The following is a 26,900-nucleotide window of genomic DNA, read 5'->3' on the forward strand; positions in this document are numbered from 1 at the left end:
CGGTGAGGATGAGGAATTTCAGCTATTTGGTTCACCGATGTATCCTCAAGACTTGAAAGAGTAACTGGCACATAGGTGTTCAATCAACATGGATTGAATAAATGAATGAGTTGAAACTATTATTCATAAGCTTTATGGATGAAGGGGTGCAGGAATATGCTCAACATTGCACAGCGAGTGTGTGTGGGAGGGGAGCCAGATCGTACTTTTAGTGAAGGCTCTAGGCTCGCCTCACTGAGTCCTGGAGAGCAGGGATTGGTGAGGGAGTCAGGAAGTGACTATGCAGGTAGGGCCTGGCCCAAACTGGGTGTCAGGGTAGAAGGTGTGGAAGGAAGGATCTGAGGATGGTGACAAAGGTGAGGATGCTGAAAGGAAGGAGGACCAACACAGGAAACAGGAAATGCAGGAATTGGGCCTTTGGCAGCTGTTCCCTTCTCCACCATTTGCAAATGTGTTCCTCTGAGTGACTTGGGGAACCCCTAGGAGGGGGTGGGCAAGTAGAGCTGAGCTGTCCTTGAAGCAGCTATAATCAACTAATCCAACTGCTGGTTTTCTCTGAGGTGGCTACCTGTGTCAAAATCTCCTGGGGAACTAATGAAGAATTCAGGCTCCTGGGCAACCTCATATTCAAGTAGGACTCCCGGGATGTGGCCCAGGAATTTGCAGTCCAAAGTTAGCGTTATCCTATGCTCAGTCCACCCCCAGCTCCTTGAACCTCCTTTGCCTGCTCTGGTTCCTCAAAGACCTTAGATCCGAGATGTGCACGTCTGGGGTAATACAGACCCACCCGATGGTCTGACTGCGCGGTGTGGATGATCACTGCAGCTTAGCGGGATCCTGGTGTCCGACCTCCCTCTGCCCCAGCTCTTCTTAACATCAGCCTCTCCCAGCTCGGTGCTCAGGTATACCAGGTAGGGTCACACTCGCTGTGTGACTGAGTTGTGTGCCAACGGGGTTAGAGGATAAGGGGCTGGGGACTGAAAGGTCTGAGCAACCCCGTTCCGCCCCCCACCCCCATCCATACCCCTTTCCAGCGGGTAGGAAGATCTGGTTTTTACAGAAGGGTGTGGCCACAGAGGCCGATATTATGACCCTCCTTCCACTGGCTGGAAGGAAACTAGAGACCACGGATTTCACCAATAGGAAGGCAATATGCAAATATTGCCCAGCGTTAATTGGCTGGTGGACAGTTGCGTGCCATTCATTCTTGTGCTCTGAGACTTGGAGCGTGGAGTACAACTCTGAGGTAGAGGTTGCACTTGGAAGTAATTATTGAACGCCCACCTTGTGCCAAGTCCTGTGTCAGGGCATACAGGGGTGAATAAGACCGGCAAGGCACCGCCCTCGTGGAACTTACATTCTAGTAAACTAATAAGAACATAAATAAATGAACAATTTGTTTTCTAAATTTCAGATCTGGGTGGTGCCACGAAGACAATGCACCAGGGAGCTGTAGCACCAGCGATGCTGTAACAAGTCCTGCAAGGGTATATTCTAAGAGCAGCAGAGGAGGGCAAGACCGATTACCCTGGTGGTGGAGTGAGAGGTGGAAAGAGGAGGTGCCCTTGAGCATGGAGCTGAAGGAGGAGGAATTTCCTCCCCTAGCTGAGGGGGCAGTATGTGGGAAGTACATACTGAACTTTAGGAACCCCAGGAACTGTGAGGTAGATGGAGGGAAGAGTGTGCAGGGCAGGAGAGAGCAGAGTTATGTGACTTTGGGCAAGTCTTTTGCCACTTGAGCCTCGGTTGGCAGAGGATTAAAGATAATGTAGAACACATAGTATATATGTGCCCTCAATAAATGCTAAATAAAGAAAGCTCCAGGTGGTGACCACTACTGTCATACTGGGAGAGCCCCTCAATTGTGTTCCCTAGATTTAGGGCTTTGGTACCCCTCTCTCTTCCCTTTCCCCCAAAGCTTATACCTTCAGGGCTTCTGTCTTCACTTCTCCCCCTGGAACTTAGCACACTGGCAGTTTGTCTTCCTGCCTCCCTAGGGGACAAAGACTCCAAGTAGAGCAGGAAAGACTTGGATAAGCTCCAAGAAAGGACTTCCTTCTCTTTCTGTCAGAGTTGCAGCTGCTCAGAGGAGGGGACAGCGTGCATTTCCCACAGATTTAGAAAATTCTGGAGCTGGAAGAAAGGTTTGCGATAACATATATAGTCCAGAGCTTTTTTTTAGAAATTCACGTTCTTTTATTTATTTATTTATTTATTTGGCTGTGTTGAGTCTTCGTTTCCGTGCGAGGGCTTTCTCTAGTTGCGGCAAGTGGGGACCACTCCTCATCGCGGTGCGCGGGCCTCTCACTATCGCGGCCTCTCTTGTTGTGGAGCACAGGCTCCAGACGCGCAGGCTCAGTAATTGTGGCTCACGGGCCCAGTTGCTCCGCGGCATGTGGGATCTTCCCAGGCCAGGGCTCGAACCCGTGTCCCCTGCATTGGCAGGCAGATTCTCAACCACTGCGCCACCAGGGAAGCCCCAGAGCTTTTTTTTTTTAATTTAGTTTTGTTTTTTTAGTTTTTTTTGATGTGGACCATTTTTAAAGTCTTTATTGAATTTGTGACAATATTGCTTCTGTTTTATGTTTTGGTTTGGGTTTTTGGACACGAGGCATGTGGGATCTTAGCTCCCCAACCAGGGATCGAACCCATACCCCCTGCATTGTAAGGTGTAACCACTGAACCGCCAGGGAAGTCCCTAGTCCAGAGCTTTTCAATTTTGTTTTTTTTTGACAGTTACCCAATGTAAGAAATGCACTTTACATCAGGACCAGCTGAACTCAAGTTTTATGGAGGCTGAAGTTTGTAAAATTTAGGGACCTCTTTAAAAAAAGAGAATATAAAATTATGTATGCAAAATCAGGTATTTATTTAGAGCAAAAAAATAAATTCCTGTAAATTACAAACTTTAAAAGTCTGACTGGGATTTCCCTGGTGGTCCAGTGGTTGAGACTCTGAGCTTCCACTGCAGGGGTTGGAGGTTCAATCCCGGGCCAGGGAACTAAGATCCCGCGTGCCGTGTGGCGTGGCCGAAACAAACAAACAAAAAATAAAAAGTAAAAAAAAAGAGTCTGACAAACAACATAATCATAAAGTCAGAACAATAAGAAATTTTCACTAAACTACCTGACGTATTGCTTTACTACCTTTTTTCCTGCAATTTGAGGATGCATGCTTTTCATATAGCAGTGACTTTCTTATATTTTCTATAAAGAGAAAGAAAAGTCAGGCTTCTAGCATGTTTGATCAAAATGTTTTTTGTTTTATTATTTTAGAAAAGTTTTTCTCAGCTTTGCAATCAGTTTTTGGTAATGTCATGTAAACCTAAAATGTTTAATTTTGTCAAATTTGGGAAAGACAAATTTTCTGTGTGGTTTCACTAGGAGCCGCAGGCTTTGTCAGAACAAAATGTGGTGTGTATGAGACAGAACCTCATGAGTCATGATATATAAAACATTTGAAGACATACACAGATGTACTTGCTATGCACAGTACTGTTATGGGTTGGTGTCCTACAACAGAGGCATCCTGGTTAATTCTATTGCACATGATTCTCCCGCCCCAAAAAGAAAGTAGCATGTGGTGCATTTATAATTAGATACGCTGTGCTATTAATTGTGTTCCCAATGGCGTGGACTTTTGCTGTAACTAGATCAGTGGGAACTCGATCCTCCACATGTAATTTTACACGTCTGAGAACTGGAAGAGTTTTCCATAGACTGGCTTCTGGCTCTATACAACGCAGACCTGGGTTCTCCTCCACTGCCCACATTCTTCCCACATCAGGTGCCTAGGTGTCATGGTGACGTAGTGATGTGACCTCTGTCCCTGCACCTTTATGTCAGGACACCAGGTGAATTGACATGGTGACTGGGTATGGGTGATTGGAGTATTTCTGGGAACCAGTCCCTACGCTAGGATGCTAGCAATCACCTAACTATTCTAGAAGTTGACTGTGAACCTTATAACTATAATCTACTAAACTCAAACTAAATGTATGTCCAACTCAATTTCCCATTAGTTGGATCTCAGAGTAGTTGGACACAGCCTTTGGAAAGAGAAAAGTGTTTTACTGATATGGAGCAATCTTCAAGATATATTAAGAGAATAAAAGCAAGGTACGAGACAGTGCAGCACACTTGAACCTGTGTGGTGTGTAGGGTATCTCTGGAAGGAAGCAGGAGAAGGGTATTCGCCTCTGAGTAGCTGTGGGGACCGGGGTGGATGGGGGACTTGCTTTTCCCTGTAAAGCCCTTTTGAGCTTTGTGAAGTGTCTTTTAAATCGCATGCATGTCTTCTTTTTCTTTTTCTTTTCTTTCTCTCTCTTTTTTTTTTTTAGATAAATGCTTAGCAGTTGACAATCTATTTTTCAACCTGATTTAGATTGTTCTCTTAGTGGCCAGCAGGAGGAGGCAAATGCTTTCTGTCTCTTGGAGAGAGGTTTCCCCTTCTACAACCTTCAGAAAACACCATGGCTGTGCCCTGTAGCTGGAACCCAGACTCCAGGTGGGGTCTTAAAAGGAAAATAAGTGAAAATAAGTTGTCATTACGAACTCTAGGGAATCTCTGATTTTTAAAATAGCTTTATTGAGATATAATTCACATGCCGATCAGGAGCTGGGCGCAGGTGGGAATTCTCGGTTGGGAGTTGCAATCCAGGTGTTGCTTCTGTACTCCATGGATCTGCCGCATCAGCTGTGACCAGGCCATTAAGGCATCCAAGCCCCCATTGTCCACAGGAAGGCTGGGTGCTCTGGACGCAGGGGGAGGAACCGGGCTCAGGGCTGAGGTCTCCTCTCCCCCAGGAAGGGCACTCCAGGACTACCCAAGTAACAGAAACAGTTTGCTTTATTGTTTAATTTCTAGAGAGATGTTCTCTATGGAAAAAATGTTCCTCTTGCCACTTATAAGAAGCAGAACATAGAACATTATGGTCTCTTGTGTAAATGCACCCAGTACCACATGTTCATAGGTAGGTATGACCCTGAGAAGGAGCCTCCCTGATCCAAAGGACCTGGGTAACATGCTGGGAGGGGGTGGGGGGAAGAGGAAGTGAAGGGGCAATGCATCACTGGATTGGAGCCACTGAAAATACCCCCCTTCTGAGCCCTGTGATGAGTGGTTCTTGCTGCTGATCTACCATCCAACCACCCATTCGTCCATCCACCCCTCACCCACCCACCCAACCACCTATTCACCTTTTCATCCTCCCATGCACTCATCCATCCATCCATCCATCCACCCTTGAGTTAAGATCAACCTGATAAGGTCCAGCCAAGAGTTGAGGAAGAGTTCTAGGTGGAGGGAACAGCAGGGACAAAGTCTTGAGGCTGGAATGAGTTTGGCGAATCCACAGGTCAGCCTGGCCAGGGGGCATGTGTGATGAGATGAGGCTGCAAGGTGGACAGGACCCGATCGGCGGGACCTTGTCAGCCAAGGGGGGGAGTTTGGATTTGTTCTAAGTGTGAGGAGAAGCCACTGGAGGGTTTCGAGCAGGAGAGTGGGGTGTTGTCATTTCCATTTTACAAAGACCCCAGTGGGTGGTGAAAAGATTGTGGGGGCAGGAGCAGAGAAGGGGAGACAGTGAAGTGGCTGTGACTCACCCCTTCCTCCCACAAAGGCCCTCCCCAATTCCAGGTGAGGCGAGGATGACCCAGGAGCTCCAGTGGACCTAGGCAGTCCTGGAAGGATGTGCACTGGGAGTGTGGCCAGGTGCAGCCAGCAGCTGGGGTTCAGGGTGAGGCCACAGAACCCGGCGATCAGGTTAAACAAGGAAGATCCCTGGACCAGATGAGGTAAGAGCTCTGTGGATGTCCGTTGAAGGACAGACGGTCGGCTGGTCAGAGATGCAGAAGCAGGGCTGGACATCCAAGCAGACCTGATATTAATATTTAATAACAGCGAACATTTATTTATTTAGCTGAACATGGGTCAGCACTACGATTAGCACTTCACGTACGTTCTCCCTTAAGGCCCACATCTGCCCTGTGAGGTGTGACAGTGACAGTTGCCATTTTGTAGATGGACCAGCTGAAGCCCAGAGAGGTTATGTGACTTGCCCAAGGTCACACAGCTATAGACAGACCTCCCTGTGCCTGAGGCTAACACAACTGAAGAAAGATTGTGGGAATAAGAGGGGCTTTTCTCTGTATAGGGACTGGAAAGCACAGATCATAAGCCCTAGATCTGTCCAGGGGAAACAGGGCCCCGATCTTGCTGGTGTGATCATTTGGCCCCTTGAGATGGTACATCTGGCTGTCACCAGCGTCTTTCTCCTTACCCATCATGCTCTAGTCCCAGGCTCCCTGGGCTCTGGGAGGATGGACGCTGGCTTCCCAAGGAGAACTGTCCTCCAGGGGCGGGGGAAGGGATGTGCTCACCAGCCAGAGTCCAGGCTCTTAGATGCTGCTTGTTGCAGATTCGCTCCGAGCTTCTGCTCTCTCCACTGTCCTGGATACTCGGCTTCTTCGTCTCAGGTGAAACCTCTGCCCATTTAGGAATCCTCCCTCAAAGCAAGGAAGGCAGACATTTCTTTCTTTACTTAATTTTTAGCATCTATTATGCACCCCACATGCTACATAGGTTAACTTTTTTAATTTAAAAAATCTTTAAAAATTCTCACAATCGGGAATTCCCTGGTGGTCCAGTGGTTCCACTGCAGGGGGCACGGGTTTGATCCCTGGCTGGGGAACTAAGATCCTGCATGCTGCATAGCCAAAAAAACCAAACCAAACAAACAAACAAAAATTCTCACAATCACCCCGTGAAGAAGATACTATTAGTTCCCTTTCACAAATGAAGAAACTGAGGCTTGAAGTGACTTGACGTGGCTCCTCAGCTTGCAGGTGACAGAACCAGGATGTGTTATTTGCCTATTTGATGCCAAAAGCTCGGTGCTTTCCATGGGCCCCGTCCTGGCACCTCCTGGTCTCAGAAAGAGGAAGTTGGAGAGGGAATGAGCAGGGAGGGAAGTGCGGACAGACATCACTGATGAGTTGATTTGTTTGTTCTTTGGGAGGAGAAGGACAGGAGAGGAGATAGGCAGGGATCCCACAGACCTCAGGACCAAAGTCCCCCAACAGCAGGAGGCCTGGTGGGTGACAGTTACTGGAAGCCACGGGCCAAACTCTCCATTAGGCCCAGCAGAACACAGTGGCTCAGGCCCAGACAATTTAGGGGCCCACCAAAATGTTATAATCTCTTATAAAATCAGAAGAGGAATTCCCTGGCAGTCCAGTGGTTAGGGCTCCATGCTTCCACGGCAGGGGGCACAGGTTCCATCCCTGGTCGAGGAACTAAGATTCCATTTGTCACGTGGTGTGGCCAAAAAAATAAAATCAGAAGAGAAAATGAACTTTCAGGTGGACAAAAATGTTTTAATAAATAGCATTGAGGGACTTCCCTGGTGGCTCAGTGGTTAAGAATCCGCCTGCCAACGCAGGGGACACGGGTCGATACCTGGTCGGGGAAGATACCACATGTCGTGGAGAGCTAAGCCTGTGTGCCACAGGTACTGAAGCCTGTGCACCTAGAGCCCGTGCTCCACAACAAGAGAAGCCACTGCAGTGAGAAGCCCTCGCACCGCGACGAAGTGTAGCCCCCGCTCACTACAACTAGAGAAGGCCCGTGCGCAGCAACGAAGACCCAACGCAGTCAAAACTAAATAAACGAATAAATTTATTTATTTAAAAAATATATATATGTAACATTGATATATTTATTCAATGCAGTCATAAAATACAATTAAATATATGTATGTTTATGTCTATGTGTATATAATATATATTTTCTAATGGAGGAAGGGACCCATGAAGGCAGAAATACCTCAGGCTCACAAAAGTCATGATGGGGCCCTGGGAGTTTGCAAGGAGAACATTCCCACAGGCCTGGGTCTCAGACCTGGCCGCCAGGTGGAGGTGAGCAGCCTTCCTCCCAGCTGACACAGGTAGGGCACTGGGCTCCTGATAATAATGACAGTTTTCTGTTAACTATTAATGAAGTGCCAGGCTTTGTCTCCCTTAATCCTCACAACACTTATTGCTCTCATTTTACAGAGGAGGAGACTGACCTCAGAGAGGTTGGAACCAAGATTCCAGAGCTATACTGACCTCTAAATGACATTGGAGAACCCCCTCCAGCCCCAGGAATCTGGGACTTTCTGAAGCCTTCCATTGGGGTGTCATTAATTATTTTCTAGTCGCTTCCTGTGTCCAAGCTTGTCTCTCTACTAGACTTGGCCTCTTTAAGGCCTGGCTTTATTTTGTACTTTTCTTCTATGGGGCCCTCAATCCCATGCATTTGAATCAAGTCTTTTGTGCTTTTGTTCCATGAGGGAGACCCTGTGTGGCCAGCTAGGCCATGTCCTCCTTGGCACCTCAGAGGTGGACACATCAGCAGCTTTGTTACGGCTGCTCCTCACTGTTGTCCCTCAGCGCAGCCTGGTGGCCTGGTGTACAATTCAGTGAAGGCAGATCTGTAAGGGCCCATCATGAAGTCCTGGGAACTTGCTTTTGTAGCCGCTTTATTCACTTAACACTGTACCATGAGCAAGGAACCACGGCCACTGAGGGTCTCCTCAAAGTGTGATTTCTGATGGCCACGTAATAGTTCATTTATATTTTCTTAGCACCACTAACTTAGCCAATCCTGTAGTATTGATGTTTCACTTTCTAACTCTTCCCTGATGATGATGATGATTTTTGCTATTCAGTCAGTCAGTCAATAAATATTTATTAAGCATGTACTAAGTGCTGAGAACAACTTTCTGATCATCTGGCTTGATTCAAGGGTAACATTTGGAATATTGAGCAGAACATCTGAAAACCTACGAGAAGGGGCCAAAGTAATAGGTAGAGGAAAATTCATAGCTTTAAATACAGTTATTAGTAAGAAGAAAAGATGAAAAGTCAATGAACTAAACATTCACCTCAAGAAGTTAGAAAAAGAGCAATAAAAGAAAAAGTAAAAAAAACCTCTAAAAGTTAACTAGCATAAAAGCAGAAAATAATGAAGGAAACAAAACCAAGAGCTGGTTCTTTAAAAAGACCAAGGTAGTAGAATGTCTAGGGACATATGCGGACTGCAGATTATTTATTTATTTATTTTAAAAATTTATTTATTTTAAAAATATATTTATTTATTTTTGGCTGCTTTGGATCTTCGTTGCTGCATATGGGCTTTTTTTAGTTACGGCGAGCAGGGGCTACTCTTCGTTGTGGTGCATGGGCTTCTCATTGCAGTGACTTATCTTGTTGCAGAGCATGGGCTCTAGGTACACGGGCTCAGTAGTTGTGGCATGCAGGATCAGTAGTTGTGGCATGCGGGCTCAGTAGTTGCGGCACATGGGCTTGGTTGCTCCGTGGCATGTGGGATCTTCCTGGCCCAGGGATTGAACCCGTGTCCCCTGCATTGGCAGGTGGATTCTTAACCACTGTGCCACCCAGGGAAGTCCCCGCAGATTCTTTAGTCAGGAGGCTTTCATGAGCATTATTTCTCCCACCAAACTTCTGATAACAATTGCTTGGCAAAGTGTATTACTTATCTACTGCTGTGTAACAAATTAACCAGAACTTAGGGACTTAAAATAAGAAACACATTTCTTACAGTTCCTGGGGTCAGGAATCCAGACAGGACTTAGCTGGGTGCCTTCTGGCTCAGGGTCTCTCACAAGGCTGCAGTCAAATTGTTGGTGACACCAGCCATCCCAAGGCTCAAATGGGAGAAGATCCGCAGCCAAGTTCACTCACATGGGTATTGGCAGGGCTCAGGTCCTCATCACTGGTTGGCCGGAGACGTCAGTTCTCTGGCACATGGACTTCTCCATAGGACTACTGATAACATGGCTCACTTGCTTCTTCCCCCAGAGCTAGGGCAGAGAGAGAGAGAGAGAATGAGAGAGAGTGAGAGAGCAGTCTTTTTGTAGTCTTTCTTTTCATAATCAGTCTTTTGTAACCTAATCTTCTAGCATTCTGTTCTAGAATTCTAGTATGCTATTAGAATTGGGTCACTGGGTCTAGCCTCGCTCAAGGGGAGCCAGTTATACATGGGTGTGAATACCAATAGTAGGGATCACTGGGGGCCAGCTAAGAGGTTGCCACCACACAAAGGGTTTAAGATCATACTCCTCCTGGAGGTCAAATATTGTTTTTGCTAAGTGAGGGCAGTGTAGCATGCCTTGGCAGTCATCTGAGCAATGGGTTGGTAGACAAGGCAAGCTCTGCTACTTGTTAGTTGTATGAGGCCTGGGAACCTTTGTTCCTCATCTGAAAAATGGGGTAACAGTAAAGATCACCTCCAGAATTTATTGAGTTTATTGTGATGAGGCCTGGAGAAAGTGCTCTGTAAAGTGTAAAATACCCTGCAGAAGGTAGGCATTATTAAGAGAACAAGGTTGGAGATGCAAGTGTCAGTGATTTTTTCCTTTCCTTTATTAGTATTTTAAAAATCTTCCATTGATGTAAAACATACACACAGAAAAGAGCACAATTCATAAGTGTGGTCATGTTCTCCTGTCTTTAAACATTCTTCTAAAACAAGTGAACTTTTAAGTTTTTTTTACTTTGTGTACTTTCTACAGTGGGCTAGAGTTACTGATATCATCAGAAAAATGTCACCTCTACAAGGTGTAGTTTCTGTTGATTAGAGAGTTTCCGTTTATGAAGCACTTTCAACTCCTTATCTTGCTTGGGTTTTACAATGGCCCTGGGAGAAAGATCAAGAAGGGATCAATTTCCTTGCGAGGAAATCACTCTCGTCTCGGGGCGGGCCAGGGACTGAAGGCGGTGTCCTCTGTGAGTGCTGTGCAGTGAGCCACCTGTCAGCTCCTGGCACAGAAGGGCCTTCAGCAGGGCTGGCCCAACAGCACCCCACCCAGAGTGGCTACCGCCAGCTCTAATGGAAAACTCTCCAGCTCGCCAGACCAGGGCTCTAGAAAAATTCTACTTCTGGGAATCCGCCTTAAAAAAATTGTCCTGATGCTGCCAGACGTTATGTGCAAACAATTGAATGCAGTAACATTTTTAATAGCAAACACTTGGAATTAATGTAAGTGTTCAGCAGAAGGAAATAGGCTGAATAAATTTAGTCATTGAAAGGTAGAGTATTTCACTGCCATTAAGATATAGTTCTGAAATATAGATTTGTGGGCTTTAATGTTTACTGAATGAAGCAGGATCAACAATTGAATAGACAACGTGTGTCTATGATATAAATCCATTGAAAACCGCATGGAAGGAAATGTGCCAATAAAATAAGCAGGTTCCATCCTGGTGGTGGGATTATGAGTGATCGTATTCCTTTCTTTTTTTTTTTTTTTAAAGTTTTTATTTATTTATTTATGGCTATGTTGGGTCCTCATTTCTGCGCGAGGGCCTTCTCCAGTTGCGGCAGGTGGGGGCCACTCTTCATCACGGTGCGCAGGCCTCTCATTATCGCAGCCTCTCCCGTTGCGGAGCACAGGCTCCAGACGCGCAGGCTCAGTAATTGTGGCTCACGGGCCCAGTTGCTCCGCGGCATGTGGGATCCTCCCAGTCGAGGGCTCGAACCCGTGTCCCCTGCATTGGCAGGCAGATTCTCAACCACTGCGCCACCAGGGAAGCCCCGTATTTCTTTTTATTTAATATCTCTAATTGACTATGGTAAGCATGTCAATTACATAAGTAGCAGCGGTAAAGAGCAAAGCAAGGAAATCCCATTACCCACCCCACCCTCCCCAGCCCTCCCACTCCCTTCCCTACTTAGTTTGCTATTGATACTTCTAGATGTTTTCTTTGAATCCACCATGTATTGCTTTTAAAACTTTCACAGACAATCAGAAAAATCATGAGGTGAGGGGAGAAAACAAAAGACTCTCAAAATGAATCTGGACATCATAAAAGTACAGAGATTTTTACAAACAAGTCTCTCTGTTTAAGGATGAGAAAGTGGGGCTCAGGGTTGTTGTGTAGCCTGCCAAGCTCACATGGTTTGTGCCCGCTCCTGGCGCCCAGTTCAGCGCTGCTTCTGGGTTCACATGCCCTCGAGATCCAGGAGGAGGCTGGGAAGCTGGGCTGGAGGGAGGCCAGGAGGATGCTCTGGGCTGAGTGGGCTGGGCCGGGGTGAGGAGCCTTCTGCCTGTTTGTTCTGGGTACCAGGAGATGTGGGTGGAGAAACACCCTGGCAGAAAGGACCAAAGTCCTCATTTATGGCCTTGGGGGAGTTAATGTGTAATACTCTAGGATATAAGCTGGACTGTGAGGTGAGAGTCTGAGCCCAGATCTCCAGGAGCCACCGAGGGCTGCCGTCAGGAGCTGCCACCATGTCGGTGAGGATGCCGGCTCCCCACTGCCCACCTCCTTCAACCCTCTGCCTCTTCGCCTGAGTGGGGGTGGGGTGGATGCTGGCGGAAAAGCATCGCTGCCCCTCCAGCCTCCGTTTCCTCATCTGTATACTGAGGAAGTTGGACAGATCACCTCCACAGCCCACCCCCCCCTTTTTTTTTTAAATGAGTTTTGTACATTAGAATCATTTGGGGTGCTTGCTACAAATATACATGTTTAAGGTCACATCCCAAGAGTTTTATTTTAAATTTTTTTATTTATGGCTGTGTTGGGTCTTCGTTTCTGTGCTAGAGCTTTCTCTAGTTGCGGCAAGTGGGGGCCACTCTTCATCGCGGTGCGCGGGCCTCTCATTATCTTGGCCTCTCTTGTTGCGGAGCACAGGCTCCAGATGCGCAGGCTCAGTAATTGTGGCTCACGGGCCTAGTTGCTCCGCGGCATGTGGGATCTTCCCAGACCAGGGCTCGAACCCGTGTCCCCTGCATTGGCAGGCAGATTCTCAACCACTGCGCCACCAGGGAAGCCCCCCACCCCCTTTTAAAAAAAGTATTTATTTATTTACTTGGCTGCGCCGGGTCTCAGTTGCTGCACACGCAGTATTTTTAGTTGCGGGCATGTGGGATCTGTTCCCCAACCAGGGATCGAACCAGGTCCCCTACATTGGGAGTGTAGTCTTAACCACTGGACCACCAGGGAAGTCCCTCCACAGCCCTTTAGCACCGAGGTTCTCTGCTCCCTCCACCACCGTTCTGAGTCTGTTTCTTTCCCCCTCTAGCCTCAGTTTTCTCATCAGTAATTTTTTTTTTTTTTTTGCCTATCCCCCTCAGCTTGTGGGATCTTATTTTCCCGACCAGGGATCAAACCCGGGGCCCCCTGCAGTGGAAGCGCTGGAGTCCTAACCTCTGGACCGCCAGGGAATTCCCTCTCATTAGAAATATTAATCGTGGCAATAATAGTAACTGCTAACATCTATAGACATCTTTAACCTATTGAAGATGAAGAAACTGAGACTCGAAGATTAACTTGCCCAAGATCACAATCTGTAAATTGCAGGGGTCGAGGTTCTTTGAGGTCCCTTGCTCATTCTTTGATTGCAAACCCTGCTCTGCCATAGCCTACTGTGTGGCCTTGGACAAGGTACCCTCTCTGAGCCTCAGTCTCCCATATTTGGGGAATTGGATCACAGATGGCATCTTCTGAAGATGGTATATTGGTTTCCTGCAGCTGCCATAACAAATTTACTCTCTCACAGTTTTGGAGGCTTGGGGTCTGAAATCCAGGTGTTGACAGGGATATGCTCTCTCTGAAGGCTCTAGGGGAGGATTCTTTCACGTCTTTTCCAGCTTCTGTTGGTTGCTGGCAATCTGTGGCCATCCTTGGCTTGTAGCTGTATCCCTCCAATCTCTGCCTCCGTCTTCACATGGTCTTTTCCATGTGTCTGTGTTTCTGGGTCCAAATTTCCCTCTTCTTATAAGGACACCAGTCATATTGGATTTAGGGCCCACCCTCAGCCACTATGACCTCACCTCAACTTGGCCCTATTTCCAAATAGGTCTCATTCACAGGCTCCGAGTAGACATGGTTTTCTGGGAGACAATATTCAAGTCAGCACAGGTGGGGTGCAGGGTGTGGATGTGACTGGAGGGTCCAGCGTGGATGGCACGGTGCTCTCCCCACACTCTGCCTCCCAGGGAGGACCTTTGTGCCCAGAGACTTTCCCTACTTTCTCCTTCCCCTGGTCGTCTCATCCCTCCCTTTTTTTCCTCCTTCCTCAGAGACCACCTAGTCCAAATCTCTTATATTAAAGATGGGGGAACCGAGGTCCAGAAGGTGGCACAGCTGGCCCCTAGTCATTTGGCCAGTTAGGAGCAGAGCTGGCACTAGATCCTGACCCCTGACACCTGCCCCCACCCCGACCCCAGCTTTGCCTCCCTGTCTCTCTCTGGACTTCAGACTTTGTTAAGCAGGGGGGTCAGGCCCCCTCTCACGGGCATCCCTGTTTGTCCAGATGCACCCCGAGCCCAGCTTTTCTCATGCCCCTGCCCTGCAGCAGCCTTGGAGTCTCGGGTTCTTCTGTTTGAGCCAGGCAGCCACCAGGACGTACAGGGGCAGCGGGGGTGCTTCTCCCCATCCCAGTCCCACCCTGACTGTCCCAGGGTCTTGGTGGGTGGTGCATGCAACTAGGAGGAGACAGGAGAGTCCTCACGCCATCTGATGGGGACTGTGCGTGCCACAGGGCACACCGCTGTGAGGGTCTGCTTGGCAGCAGGGTGCCCATGTTCCTCTTTGGGACGGACTGGATAACCTCTCTAAGGAGGGCATTCTCTGTCTATCTGTGAGAGGCTGAAGGAGAATTTTAATCCAGTCTGGCCGGTGATCCAGCTGTTACCCTAAGTGCCCATCTGAGGAGTTAGGCTTCCTGCCTCCGAATCCCACTTTCTCGAAGGCAGGGAGATTTCCCCCCACCCAGGGGACGTCTGGCCACGTCTGGAGACATTTTTGGTCGTCACAACTTGGGGGGAGGGTGCTACTGGCACCTGGTGGATAGAGACCAGGGATGCTGCTCTACCACCTACAGCACACAGGACAGACCCACGGGAGTGATCCAGCCCAAATGTCCAGGGTGCCGAGGCTGGGAAACCCTGCTCTGGGGCATCATAGGGTCTGACGTGCTGTGAGGCTCCACGCTGCTGGGCTTGGCAAGCCCTCTTTCAGGCCTTCCTTTTTTAAAAAAAATTTGTTTTATTTATTTATTTATTTAGGCTGCGTTGGGTCTTCGTTGCTGCGCGCGGGCTTTCTCTAGTTGCGGCGAGCGGGGGCTACTCTTTGTTGTGGTGCGTGGGCTTCTCATTGCGGTGGCTTCTCCCCTTGCGGAGCACGGGCTCTAGAGCGCAGGCTCAGTAGTTGTGGCTTGTGGGCTCCAGAGTGCAGGTTCAGCAGTTGTGGCGCACGGGCTTAGTTGCTCTGCGGCATGTGGGATCTTCCTGGACCAGGGCTCAAACCCGTGTTCCCTGCATTGGCAGGCGGATTCTTAACCACTGCGCCGCCGGGGAAGCCCTCAGACCTTCCTTTTAAAATGCACTGCCTCCAGGAGAACCGGGCAACCCTACCCCTGTGTATGAACTGGCAGATTATTTTCCCTCTTCGTGGAAAGGAGGCAGCTGTCAGCAGGGGAATATTGATCCTCCCCCCACGGACACCGCCCTTGACTTTCAGCAAAGCGCCCCGGTCCCACGAGTTGGTTCAGGGCTTCCCAGGTGTGCTCCCTCCAGAAAAAAAAAAAAAAAAAAAATCAGTGAACAGAAATCCCACAATGTAAATGTGTTCTCCCATAAAGTGTTCTAAATATTTGGTGGCTGCTGTATCCTGTCTGGCCCAACCTCACACCCTCCAACCATGGATGTGAAAACTGGACATTTTCTCGGGCTGGGATAATGAGCTTTGAAAACCCAGCTTTGAGAGCCTCCCTCTAACCGTAGTAAAGTTGTGGGAACCCCTGCTATACGAAATTCAGACAGTGCCAAGGTCGATGGAAAAATAGGAAGCAGATGGATACTGTAGTAGCAATAAATAAGCACAATGACCACAGTCCCTTGATTTGCTTTTAGCCTGTGCCCTATTTGTGGGCTTCACAAACGTGAGCTCTCATCCTCCCAACCAGCTCAAAGGAGGCGTTATTAACCTCAGGGCCTCCAACAGCATCTGTTACACAGTGGACGCTCGGCAACTGGTTCTGAATGAATAAATCAAATTAGCCCATTTTATAGATGAGGAAAGTGAGGTATGGAGAGGGATTGTGATGGACATGTTCAGACATGTGACTTACGGAGTTTTATAGATTCTTCATTTGGGATGGGCCTAGACCTGCCTGTGATACAGTCATTTTCTGTCAGTGAAATGACTCCAAGTTTGTGCAAGAACTAAGCATATCCTTGTTAGGGGGATTTTGCAGAGGGCACTGTGCATCATCACTTAAACACTTTTAGGAACAGTGAAGTGGGCAGGAGTCATTCTATCCATTTCATAGATGGGCAAGCTGAGGTTCCCTCAGCTGGGCCCTATGTCTCCAGATCTGGCTGTTCTTCAGGCTGCAGTGGATGAGAGTGAAGCAAAATGGGCAAGAGGGGGGCTCCGGGAAGCTTTGATCTGAGCACTCTGGCTCTTTCCCTTGCCAGCTCCGTGCTCTCATGTGGGCAGAGGGAGAGTGAGGCCTGGGGCCAGGTCGGGATGGGATGATGCTGGTGAATGGGTTTCACCAGCAGAAGAGCGCTGGGCACGTGTGTGATTGATTTGTGTGGGTTGTTTCTCTGTTGGCGCAGGGGAAATTTGAGATTATGAACATGGACATGAAGGAGGGGACAACCCTGAAGATCAAGGGCAAGATCGCAGATGATGCTGATGGGTGAGCCAGTGGGGGGGCAGGTGAGGCAGGAGGGGGAGGGGGGCTGCCCACAGACCTGAAACAGGCTGGGAAGGGCAGCCTTGTGAAATGGTCGGACAACGAGAGTGACCTCAGACCAGGGGCCTTCTGTACACTCTTGCACGCTCTCACCCCCTCCCACACCCCTGCTGGCTCCTCTTCTGTTAGGGCTGCTTTCACATCTGAGGCTTCAGAATTCACAGTGGATGCCATGTGCTCAGTTCCTTGGCCCCAACAGACACTGAAGGGGCAGGTGAGAAATCCCGGAAGCTCTGCCCAGTCCTCTGCGAGTCAGGTGCCTCTACTGAAGGCCCAAACCCCCAGGGAACCACCCTCTTGACCCAGCTGAAGGGTCAGAGGCCGGCCTTTCACACACATTATACCAGTGACAGCCGCCAGGGGCCGCCAAGTGGTCTTGTTTGCCTTCTCTCCATTAGAATCCGAGGCATTTCTCTGCCTCAGATGTCACAGCTCAGCGTTAGCCTCTCCTGTGTGCAGGACAATGTCAGCATTTCTTGGGACTGATCTCCATCAACTTTTGGTTGGGGAAGGGCAGGCAGACACATTGTGTAGGAACCAAGAGAAAAATCACCCCTTTCTCCTGCGTGGGTCCCTAAGGGTTGCAGAAATGTGGGATACCTCTGGTCTGAGACGTCCCAATGAAGGCACCCCATGACTCAGAACGTCCCACTCTCAGGGACCCTGAAGGTCTAACTCAGGCCCCTGTAGTGATCTTTTCAAGAGATCACACAACTCCTGACTGCATACCTCTAATGACAGGGAGCTCACCACTTTAGGTGTCCAACTATTTATGGCCAAACTTAATGGGTCTTCAGATAGTTGAGAACAGCAATTCTTTCCCCCAGGATAGACACCTTCATTTCCTGAAATGTCACTATTAGTTACCCTCTTGTCAGGAACCTTAGTCTGTGCTCTAAATGGAATGTGATAATCCAGTGCCAAGTCTGATCAAGTTGTCACCTCCCTTGTTTTAAGGTACAGACCTCAATTAACACAACCTTTGGTGATTCTTCCAGTATGTGGTCAACCCTGCGACCCAAGCTGTTTTAGCCAGGGCTGGCCCCTTATTCTCACCTGTTACTCTTTCCCCTGCAGCTTTGTGATTAATCTGGGCCAGGGGACAGATAAACTGAACCTGCATTTCAACCCACGTTTCGGTGAATCCACCGTCGTCTGCAACTCACGGGATGGCAACAGCTGGGGGCAGGAGCAACGGGACAGTCACATGTGCTTCAGCCCGGGATCAGAGGTCAAGGTGAGGTCAAAGGCGGGAGGGGCCTGAGGAGGATATCAAGGGGAGAGCCCAGATGGTAGGGCACCCTGGCCTAGACACGGGCTGGGACCATCTGAGCCACCAGGCACTGCCGTGGCCCCTTTCCAGGGTGCTCCTGCCTCCCTGATGCCTTCCCTCCCACTACAGCTCCTCGTGACCTTCGAGAACAACGAATTCAAGGTGAAGCTGCCAGACGGGCACCAGTTGACCTTTCCCAACAGGCTGGGCCACGACCACTTGAGCTACCTGAGTGTGCAGGGCGGGTTCAACATCTCCTCCTTCAAGCTAGACTGAGGGCAGCACCTCGCCAGAACGCAAGACCCCGGAGCGGATTCCCGCTCCTGACCCCCAGCTACCGCCAGTCACACGGAATCAGCAGCCCTTGGGTCCCGGCTTCCCATCTGCTGTTCCTAACCCTCTGCGCTCATCCCCCAAGGCTAAGAACCAACAAAAGAATCCACCTTTATAGAGTCTTTCCGTGGTAGGAACTGTGGTGCTTTCCATTATTTTAATGCTCCCAGCATCCTCATGATACAGATGAGGAAACTGAGGCATAAGGTCCTTGGACTGCCAAGTGGGGGCTGGGGGTTGGGACGTGCTCCCGAACACCTCTAAGCCACCAGTCCTGCCTGCTTGTCCCCTTTTGTCACCAGGGCAAGTGCCAAGCTGCCCTGTGGGATTATGGTTCCAGGCACCTGGGCCAGGGGCTGTTCCCGGAACTATAGATAAGGGCTCCCACCTGGGCCTCTTATCTCAGGGCTATTCATTCCGGCCTAATTACTCATTACCCAGTGCCTCGGCCCCTCCCCTCACTGGGGCCCCCTGGGGGAGTCCTTGGCTTTCCAAACCCAGTGCTCAGGGGACTCAAGCAGGTGGCGCTGACACTGTCCTCCCAGGTCCTCAAGCATCTTGCAGGACACCTTTTATCAAAAAAGCCTTCTTTAATCAGGACCCAGAGGCAGGTCTGGGGTGCACGGGAAGGTGGGATTCCCCCACTGTGAGGTCACACCTGACTTTTCTCTGAGGCTTCTGGGACAAGTGGGGTGGCGGGGGGAATGTCGGGGAAGCAGCCTTAGCAAGGGCTGGGGCTCTCAGAAAGGCAGTGGGGACCCTGCTGGGGGCAACTCCAGGATGAGCTGGGGCAGGCAGTCCCTCTGGGAGAGGGGACAAAGGCTCTATGTGCTATGCTCCCCACCCCCACCCAGCAAGGGCAGCTTTCCCAGCACAAAGGCTGCACTGTGAGGCGAGGCCCTCCAGCTGGTGGGGACGGCCTGGGGTGGCGGGTGGGCCCGAGGAACGGCTACTGGGTCCAGAGTGGCAGTGGGGGGAGGCAGGGCGGCCCAGCATGGCCCATGGGAACACCCGGGTCCCGGGACAAGCCTGGTCTCCTCTGGCCTCCCTCCCATGTCTGTCCTGCAGAGGTGTGGAGGGGTCTGGGGACAACTTGGGTTCTCCCATCTTTCATTGGTGGGACCCAGCTGTCAGGTGAGGGGCTGGCTCTGCACGCGGGCAGTTCACAGGCGGTGCCCCGAGGCTGGCTGGGGTCCTGAGCCCATGCCCAGCCGCTCACACCTTGACCTCGTCATCCTCCTCAGCTTCAGCAAACTTGAAGGTGTTGGCTTGCACCGTGCTGGGCACGGGGGCCCTGCTGCCTGCCTGCGGTGGCCCCCACTCTTCGTCCAGGCTCTCCCAAGAGGCCCGAGCCTGGGGCAGCACCTCCACCAGCTCCCGCCGAGCATCCATCTCAGTGTAGTGGCGGCTGCTTTGGCGGCCACCCCAGCCTGCTCCCCAGTGCCTGCCGGGGCCCACGTCAGCAGGTGCACAGGGACGCTCTCCTACCGGGCTGGCCCTCGCCTCGGCCGTTGGGCCCAACCCCGGGGTTACCCCATTGGGGCACTGTCCACGGGGTGGGGGGCTTGAGGCAGGGGTCGGGGGGTTTGCAACAGGGGCTGGGGGATTTGCAGCAGGGGGTGGGGCTGGGGTGTCGGCTGCAGAGCCTTCTGAGAGGCTCATGACCTCCAACAGCTCACTGAGGAGAGAGGGCCCCAGGTCGAGGTCCAGGCGCAAGGACAGGAGGGAGTCAGAGCGGCGAAGCTCAGGCTCAGAGGGGAAGGAGCTATCACGGTCTCGGTCACGAGGCTTTTCTGGGCGAGGCAGGCGAGAGATGGTGCAGAACCCGGAGTCCAGGCCTAGAAGAGAAATAGGGACCAGGGTCATAGCTGGGGTCCCTAACCAGGAACCGGGGAGGGGAGAGCCAGGACCAACTCCAGCTTGCTATGTGGCCTTTAGCAAGCCACTCCCCCATCTGGCCTCAGTTTCCCCCATCTTTCCAATACAGTGAGCCCCGTAGTCTCTTGTGTGATCCTCCTGTCAACCCTGGAAATTTACATAATCCTCATTCCCATTTTGCAGATGAAGAAAGTGAGGCTCAGTTTGGGAAGAGGGGAAGGGCTAGCCCAGGGCCACAGAGTTTGATGGGCTGGAGCCAAGCCTGGAGCTCAAATCTCCTGACTCTCAGTCCCAGCTGTGAACTTGTATGACCCCTGGTTCCCTGCCATGAACCCATAGCATACGGGCTGGTTTGTGGGCACAGGGATAGAACCAGCAGCCAGAGTCTGACTACATAGAAATCAAGACCCAAAGGACAGGCAAATGCCCTCCAAAGGTCCTCTGTCGCAGCCCCTGGCTCCAGGACCACCAGGACTGAGATACAGTGGTGGGACTGTGGACCAGCCCTCAGTGAGATTCAAAGCATCACCCCTGGAGTAGAAGCACCGCAGGAAGCCTCTGGTGCGGGGGCAAAGCTGCAGGGCAGGAAATGGCCACCAGGTGGCAGGAGGGGCCCCGGTTCCCAGGTGAGCTGTCCAGAGGAGGAGCCAAGGTTACACCTGCCACTCACCACCCTGGCAGGAAGTGCCTCTGGCTTCTGTCCATGTGAGTGGTTTTCCAAATTTGGCAAGTTACAGGAACCTTTGTTCACATAACGACACAGCAACAGCTCCTGTGTCCTGAGCACCTACTATGTGCCAGATTCTGGGCCACACTGAATATGTGTAGCATCTCACTGAATCTTAGCAATGACCTTGAGGGGCCCATTATACAGGCCAGGACTTGACTTAACAGAGGTCAGTTGGCTCCCTGGGAATCAGGCAGAACCAGAATTTGAATCCAGAGCCCTGGCTCTCTGTCTCTCCACTATATCATTCTGACACAAGGGAGCTGCTTCCATTGAAGGGGGCTAGAGTGGGCTGGCCCAGCCAAGGGCCTGGGGGTGGGGGTGGGGGGCAGCTCAGGGGCAGGTAGAACTCAAACCCCATCTCTTCACCTCTCAACCTCAGTGTTTTGGGGAGTGAGCAGGTTCCCACCCTGTGACCCCCCGCTCCATCCATGATTTGGGGTTTGGGCCTGACCTCCATGGAGGCTGAAATGCTGTGGGGAAAAGAGCTCACTTGGAGGCTTGGCTGAACCATCAAACACTCTGGGCCTCAGCCTCTGAAAAATAGGCAGATAGCCCAGGCCCTCACCGTAACTGGAGTGGCCGTCTGTGGAGGTGACAGGGCTGCGGTCGAATCTGAGCTTGCCCACCACGAGGCTGTCGTAGGCGGCCTGGTTGAGCTGAGGCAGGGAGATGGCGTTCTTGATGATGGGGGAGATGGCCGGTGGAGCAGGTGAGGGCGCAGGTGGGGAAGCCATCCTCCGGGGCGGTGCCCCTACCCTCCGCATCAGCTGCAGCTTCTTGGCCAGGAAGCTGCGGGGCGAGCGGTGGGTGCCCCGTGAGCTGCCACCGTGGTTGCTGAGGAAGGAGGTGTCGCCGAAGACATCCCCGCCACGGCCCACGTGCATGGTGTGGCGGAAGTCCCCCAGTGGGGGGCTGATCATGTCCGCAGTCAGCCGCCTCTTCCCCTGCGAGCTGGACACCCAGCCCACGGGTGAGAGCTTGCCCAGGTTCATGGCCGGGGCTCCTCCGGCCCCCTGGGGGCCCGGCATCGGCTCTGGCTGTTCACAGCTGCTGGTCCATGCCCACCGGGGGCCTGGGGAGGGCGCTGGGCTGGGCTAAGGGTCCGCTTCTCAGCTCCCTCCTTCACGGTGAAAGGGGGTGGATGGAGGCTGCGCCCCTGCTCTCCTAAGGTGCTGCCCCCAAATGCTGAGGCTATGGGAAGTCCATGGCTTGTCTGTCCCTGAGGCCTGGCTCCTAGCCCTGTGGAAGCAGCTGTAGGTGTTCTGTCCAAGAACACAGAAAGCACCAGACGTGCCTCAAATGTGGACAGCCCCTCTCCTGCCCAGGGGTGGAGACCTAAAAGAAAGAAAAGTAGTGGTAGGCCTGGGGGCATCCTGGGTCCAAATAATAACAGCTAAAGAGAACAAATGGGGACTCCCTGGCGGTCCAGTGGTTAAGACTCTGCGCTTCCACTGCAGGGGGCGCAGGTTCCCTCCCTGGTTGGGGAGCTAAGATCCCGCATGCTTCTGGCGCGAGCAAAAAGTAAAAAAAAAAAACAAAAAAAACAAATGATGGGGAACACGGAGAAAATGCTGAGCAGGCAGACCCACAAAGGAGGACACATCGCATGATTCCACGTACAGGAAATTTAAGAACAGGCAAAACAAAACAATATGATAGAAATCAGAATTGTGGTTGCCTTTGAACAGGTATAGACTGGGAGGGGGCACAAAAAAATTCATCAAGCTGTACACTTAAGCTGTGTGGAGGTAAAATGTATGAATGGTCGTTATACGGCGCCCACTGATGAAGCACCTACTGAGTGCCAATGGCTTAAGTTCATCACTCATTTAACCCAGACAACAGCCCTGAGGGAGGCTCTATAGAGAGAGGAGAAACTGAGGCACAAAGAAGTGAAGGGACTTGCCTGACGCCACACAGTAGGCAATGGTGAAGCCGGCAGGGCTCCCAACCCCAGAGCCCTTGAACCCCAGGGGCCTCCTGCTGGTGGGTTGAGTAAGTCACCTCCCTTCTCAGTGGGTTAAATTGTCTTCCAGCAAGGCCAGGAGGGAGGAGGTGCCCGGTGAAGGTTTTGTGAACTGCTGTGTAAACAGCAGAACCCTTCGCCTTCTACATGCTTCCTGGAAAAAGGATCCTGTGGTCAAAAGTGGTTTTTCCAGATGCCTACTACATGCCTGAGCATATTCAAGGCTCTGAGAAGGCCCGCAGGAAAGAACATTATCATAGTTTTGACAAAAGCCTTGTCACCGGGGAACAAGTTTTGGAAAAAGCTCAGCTGGTGCCAAAAGCTATTTCTTGCCTACTTCCTCCCCTCCTGATCTCTCCCCCACTTTCTTCCCCAGTCCCAGTCTTCTCTAAGCTTCTCTTGGTCTGACCCTACCCCTTCTAGTATCATAGAAAGTGTAGGCTGGAGGACACCTATGAGCCTATGGTCCCACATCTGGTTTTCCTGTGGCCCAGAGAGGCCAAGCTTGCTCAAGGTCACATCAAGAGAGCTGGTAGAGACGTCAACTCAGAGCCTTTGACTCAACGTAGCCTTTACTGGCCCGTGGAGCCCAGTCTTGTCTCTCCAGATCACAGCACACTCTGAGGCTGGGGCCACTGCCTGGATTTTCCCTCCTCCCTCCGTCCCAGCACTCAGCTTGGGCTCTGCACGCGGCCAAGTGCCAAATCAATACCAGTTTAATCACAGGAGTTCTTTGTGATACCTTCATGCCAAAGGTTCACCCCTTGTCACCTTCCGAGGGAGGGGAGGTGGATAATTCAGTGGCCTCACAGTGTGACCTTGGGCAAGTCATTTACCTCCACAGGCCCGGCACCTGAGCTGATAGACGTTGATAATGATTCTTAACAAGAACACCTAGATCTGAGTGTCAACTTAAAAAAAATTTTTTTGCTGCCACCTCCAAGCATAAAAACCTCAATTCTGCCCTTCAAATGTTATTTGAAATTCAAAATAGGTTAAATAACTAGATAAAAACAAAGGAGGCAATAAAACAAAGCTTGCTTTGTTTTCTGACTACATTCTCTTCCCTTCCCACCATCTGATCCTCTCCCAACCATAACTCCTCCCCCCTGGGGGGCGGTTCTGAATCATCCCTTTCCCTGGCACCTCCGGCACCAAGAAGTCCTTGTGGAATGTTTGCTGAAGTTATGAAGCACTCTGCATTTGGCCAGCCACTACATGATGTCATCTGATTCTCCAACAGCCCCGAAAAGCTGGAGGGTTAGCCCATTTTACAGGAAGAGCCACGGCTTGGAGAGAAAGAACTCTGGAGAGAAAGAACTTGGCCAAGGTCACATGGCAGGTACCTGCCATGGGCCAGGTTTCCCTGCTCTGTTGAGATGAGGATTAAATCTCTGGAGGAGGGGGGGAGGGTGTCATCCTGAAATGTCATGAAGAGGGGTCACTGTGTGTGCCATGGGGCCACACCCACCTCTCCCCAGCCCCCAATTCCCTGGCTTCTAGAAGGAGCCCCTCCTTTCTCAGCAAAAGGGGCTCCAGCCCCCACCCAACACCCATGGCCACTTTGACTTGTGAGACCAGCTTCTACCCCAATCTTGTGATGTCCCCACCTCCCAAATGTCTCTGGGCACCTCCAAAAGATCTCTACCCCACCCACTGCTGTAGAGAGACCTGCGGCATTGTGGAGTTGAGGGCAGGGCACTGCTACTGGGGACCTGTTTTCCCATGCGGAAAACAAGAACTGCATCGAACGCTGGTCCTCTCGCAGGAGAGTTTTAAGAGTGGAAGATGCTGTAAATTAAACCCTTGGATCCTGAAGCAGGGCTGGGTTTCAAAGCCAACATTCTTACACTAATATCTCTCATCCTGGGGACCCTTGATGGCAGCCTATTTGGCACTTGACGCTGACCACAGGGTATTGCTCGTGGTTAGGTGTGCCCCACCTGGCCCTGGAGTAAGCAGGGCTGTCCAGGAACATGGCCTATCTCCCCTCACCCGTCCAAGAATACTACCTGCTAATGCTCACAAACACCCATTTTACAGATGGAAAAAATGAGGCACAGAAAGGGAACTGACTTGTCCCAGGTCAGAGAACAAAAAAAGTGGTGTGGCTGGGAACCTCCCCAGGAGTCGACCAACATCAATAGTAAATGCCAGGGGAGTGGGTGAAGACTCCAGGGGTGCGGGGAAGAGTTGCTGGGGTCCGGGCAGATGCCCAGCCGCTGAGTACAGAAGGGCAGGCCTGGGAGGCAGGAGACTCAGCTCTGCAGATTCGGTGTCTGTGACCTGTGCTAGAGTGGTCACGGTGCAGCCTCAGCGTCCCAGGAGTCCTCATGTTTACACTACAGAGGACGGTCAGGCCTGGGTACTCGGTAGGAGCTTGCTCAATAGCAGTGATGACCACAAGGACAAGGTTTGGGGCCGGAAGCAGGGACCATGCGTTAGGGAAGGCCAACAGGGGCCGCTGTGGAGGCACCTGTGGTTAGAGGAGGCCCAGGGCTGTCTGACGGAGGTGGGGGGAGGGGGAGAGGCAAGGCTGAGGCGGGCATGGGGGCCGCGGAACCCTAGCGCTCACCTGGGGGTCACCCGCAGGCCCCTAGCGGGCACCACCTCTCGTCCTGGAAGCCACTACCTGCACATAGGCCCCCTCTCGCAAGTGTCCCGCTGGGTAACACCACCCCTGCCAGTGCGCAGCGGGACCCTGTCTCTGTTAGGGCTGCTCTGGCCTCTGGAACAAGGGGTTAACTCCCTGGGGGCTGCCTTCTTCTGCTCCTCAACGTCCTGCCACTTCAAGACGCGGAAACTGAGGCCAGAAAGAGGGTAGCAAGCTGTCCACAGTGGCAGCGGAGACCCCGTTCTCAGGACGTCAAGGGGGATAGTAGTAGGAGGGAGCACCTTGGGCCACCAGGGGAGGAAGGGGGAAGAGGGGGAGACGCTTCTTGCCCAGACACCCCAAGTTAGAGCCGAATCAGCCTTTGGCTCGGCGAGGCTGACTGGCTTCCGGCAGGGTCTCCCCAAGTCCTCGCTTCCAGTCCCTGCACCGCGTTTCGCGCGGCTGTGTCCTCCGGGCCAGTCCTTTCACCAATCTGAGCCTCAGTTTCCCGATCCAGAAAATGGGCTTCAAACTTCTTGAGTCTTGCCTGTCTCGGCAAGAATAGAACAATCTCGAGGGCAGTCGGGATTGGAAGTCCGGGAAAAATTTTGGCCAGAAAACATTCCCTCCGGGAGGTACGGGGTCAGAATGCGGAGGGTCGCTTCGCGGGTAAGGGGGCAGTCGGCTGCCTTGGCCCGAGGGGAACCTGACGGGATGACCTCATCCGCTGCTCCGGCCTGGAATGCGGCGGTTGGGGAGGGGGCAGGGTGCCTGGACCATCTCCCCAGCGGTCCCCCCCACTTCCCGCTCTCCGCGCGGGCCTCGCCAAGGGGCCAGACATTCCGACACATAGCCCCCTCCCCGTTCCTTCCCTTCCTTTCCCAGGGCAGGAAGGAGCCTAGACTGCCCTCGACTCGCCCCCTCCTCCCGCAACCCGCTTTACCTTCCAATTCTCTACCCCACTCTTCCCGCCGGGAACATTGCAAAACAACCCGAAAACTTGGAGCGTCCCGGCGCCGCTCCCGCGGCCAGCGCTCCGGGCCTGCCTGTTGGCACCCAGGGCGACTTTGGCAGGCTGGCCCCCCTCCCCCGCTCCTTGAGCCTAGCGGGGGGTGCCAAGTCCTCGCGGCGCCGCGATCCCCCTGCCGGTGTCCACGCCCACCCCGGGCTCGACGACCCGCGGGCCAACTCTCAGTTACCTTCTCTCCGCGAGCCGCGGGAGCGGGGGGCGAAGGGCGGACGCGTCGGCAGCGGCGGCGGCAGTGCGTACCGGCGCGCAGCCCGGGCGAGTGGCTGGGCCGGTCTGCGCCGCCCTGGCCGCGGGCTCCGCGGGCTGGCTCCGGGGGCGGGGGCG

At 51.9% G+C, this 26,900-nt stretch overlaps 2 protein-coding genes across 3 annotated transcripts; one reads left to right on the top strand and one right to left on the bottom strand.

The window, feature by feature from the left end:
• Positions 1 to 2,080: 2,080 nt before the first annotated feature.
• Positions 2,081 to 18,381, top strand: LGALS2 (galectin 2). 2 transcript variants are annotated; one of them, XM_007165650.3, is made up of 4 exons: positions 2,081 to 2,144; positions 16,634 to 16,716; positions 17,851 to 18,010; positions 18,176 to 18,381. In XM_007165650.3, exons 2-4 carry the CDS (start codon positions 16,649 to 16,651, stop codon positions 18,320 to 18,322), a joined length of 375 nt encoding a protein of 124 aa, XP_007165712.1. In that variant the 5' UTR covers positions 2,081 to 2,144; positions 16,634 to 16,648; the 3' UTR covers positions 18,323 to 18,381. The 2 variants fall into 2 exon arrangements, with proteins under 2 accessions (XP_007165712.1, XP_007165711.1); XM_007165649.3 differs by lacking the exon at positions 2,081 to 2,144 and adding an exon at positions 12,226 to 12,301.
• On the bottom strand, positions 18,374 to 26,900 carry CDC42EP1 (CDC42 effector protein 1). The gene is made up of 3 exons (XM_057557346.1): positions 26,746 to 26,900; positions 21,553 to 22,322; positions 18,374 to 20,217 (listed from the first exon to the last, which is right to left on the bottom strand). The coding sequence occupies exons 2-3, from the start codon at positions 22,013 to 22,015 to the stop codon at positions 19,595 to 19,597; spliced, it is 1,086 nt and encodes a 361-aa protein (XP_057413329.1). The 5' UTR covers positions 22,016 to 22,322; positions 26,746 to 26,900; the 3' UTR covers positions 18,374 to 19,594.

Source organism: Balaenoptera acutorostrata, chromosome 11, assembly GCF_949987535.1.
Source record: "Balaenoptera acutorostrata chromosome 11, mBalAcu1.1, whole genome shotgun sequence".
NCBI classification, from domain to species: domain Eukaryota; kingdom Metazoa; phylum Chordata; class Mammalia; order Artiodactyla; family Balaenopteridae; genus Balaenoptera; species Balaenoptera acutorostrata.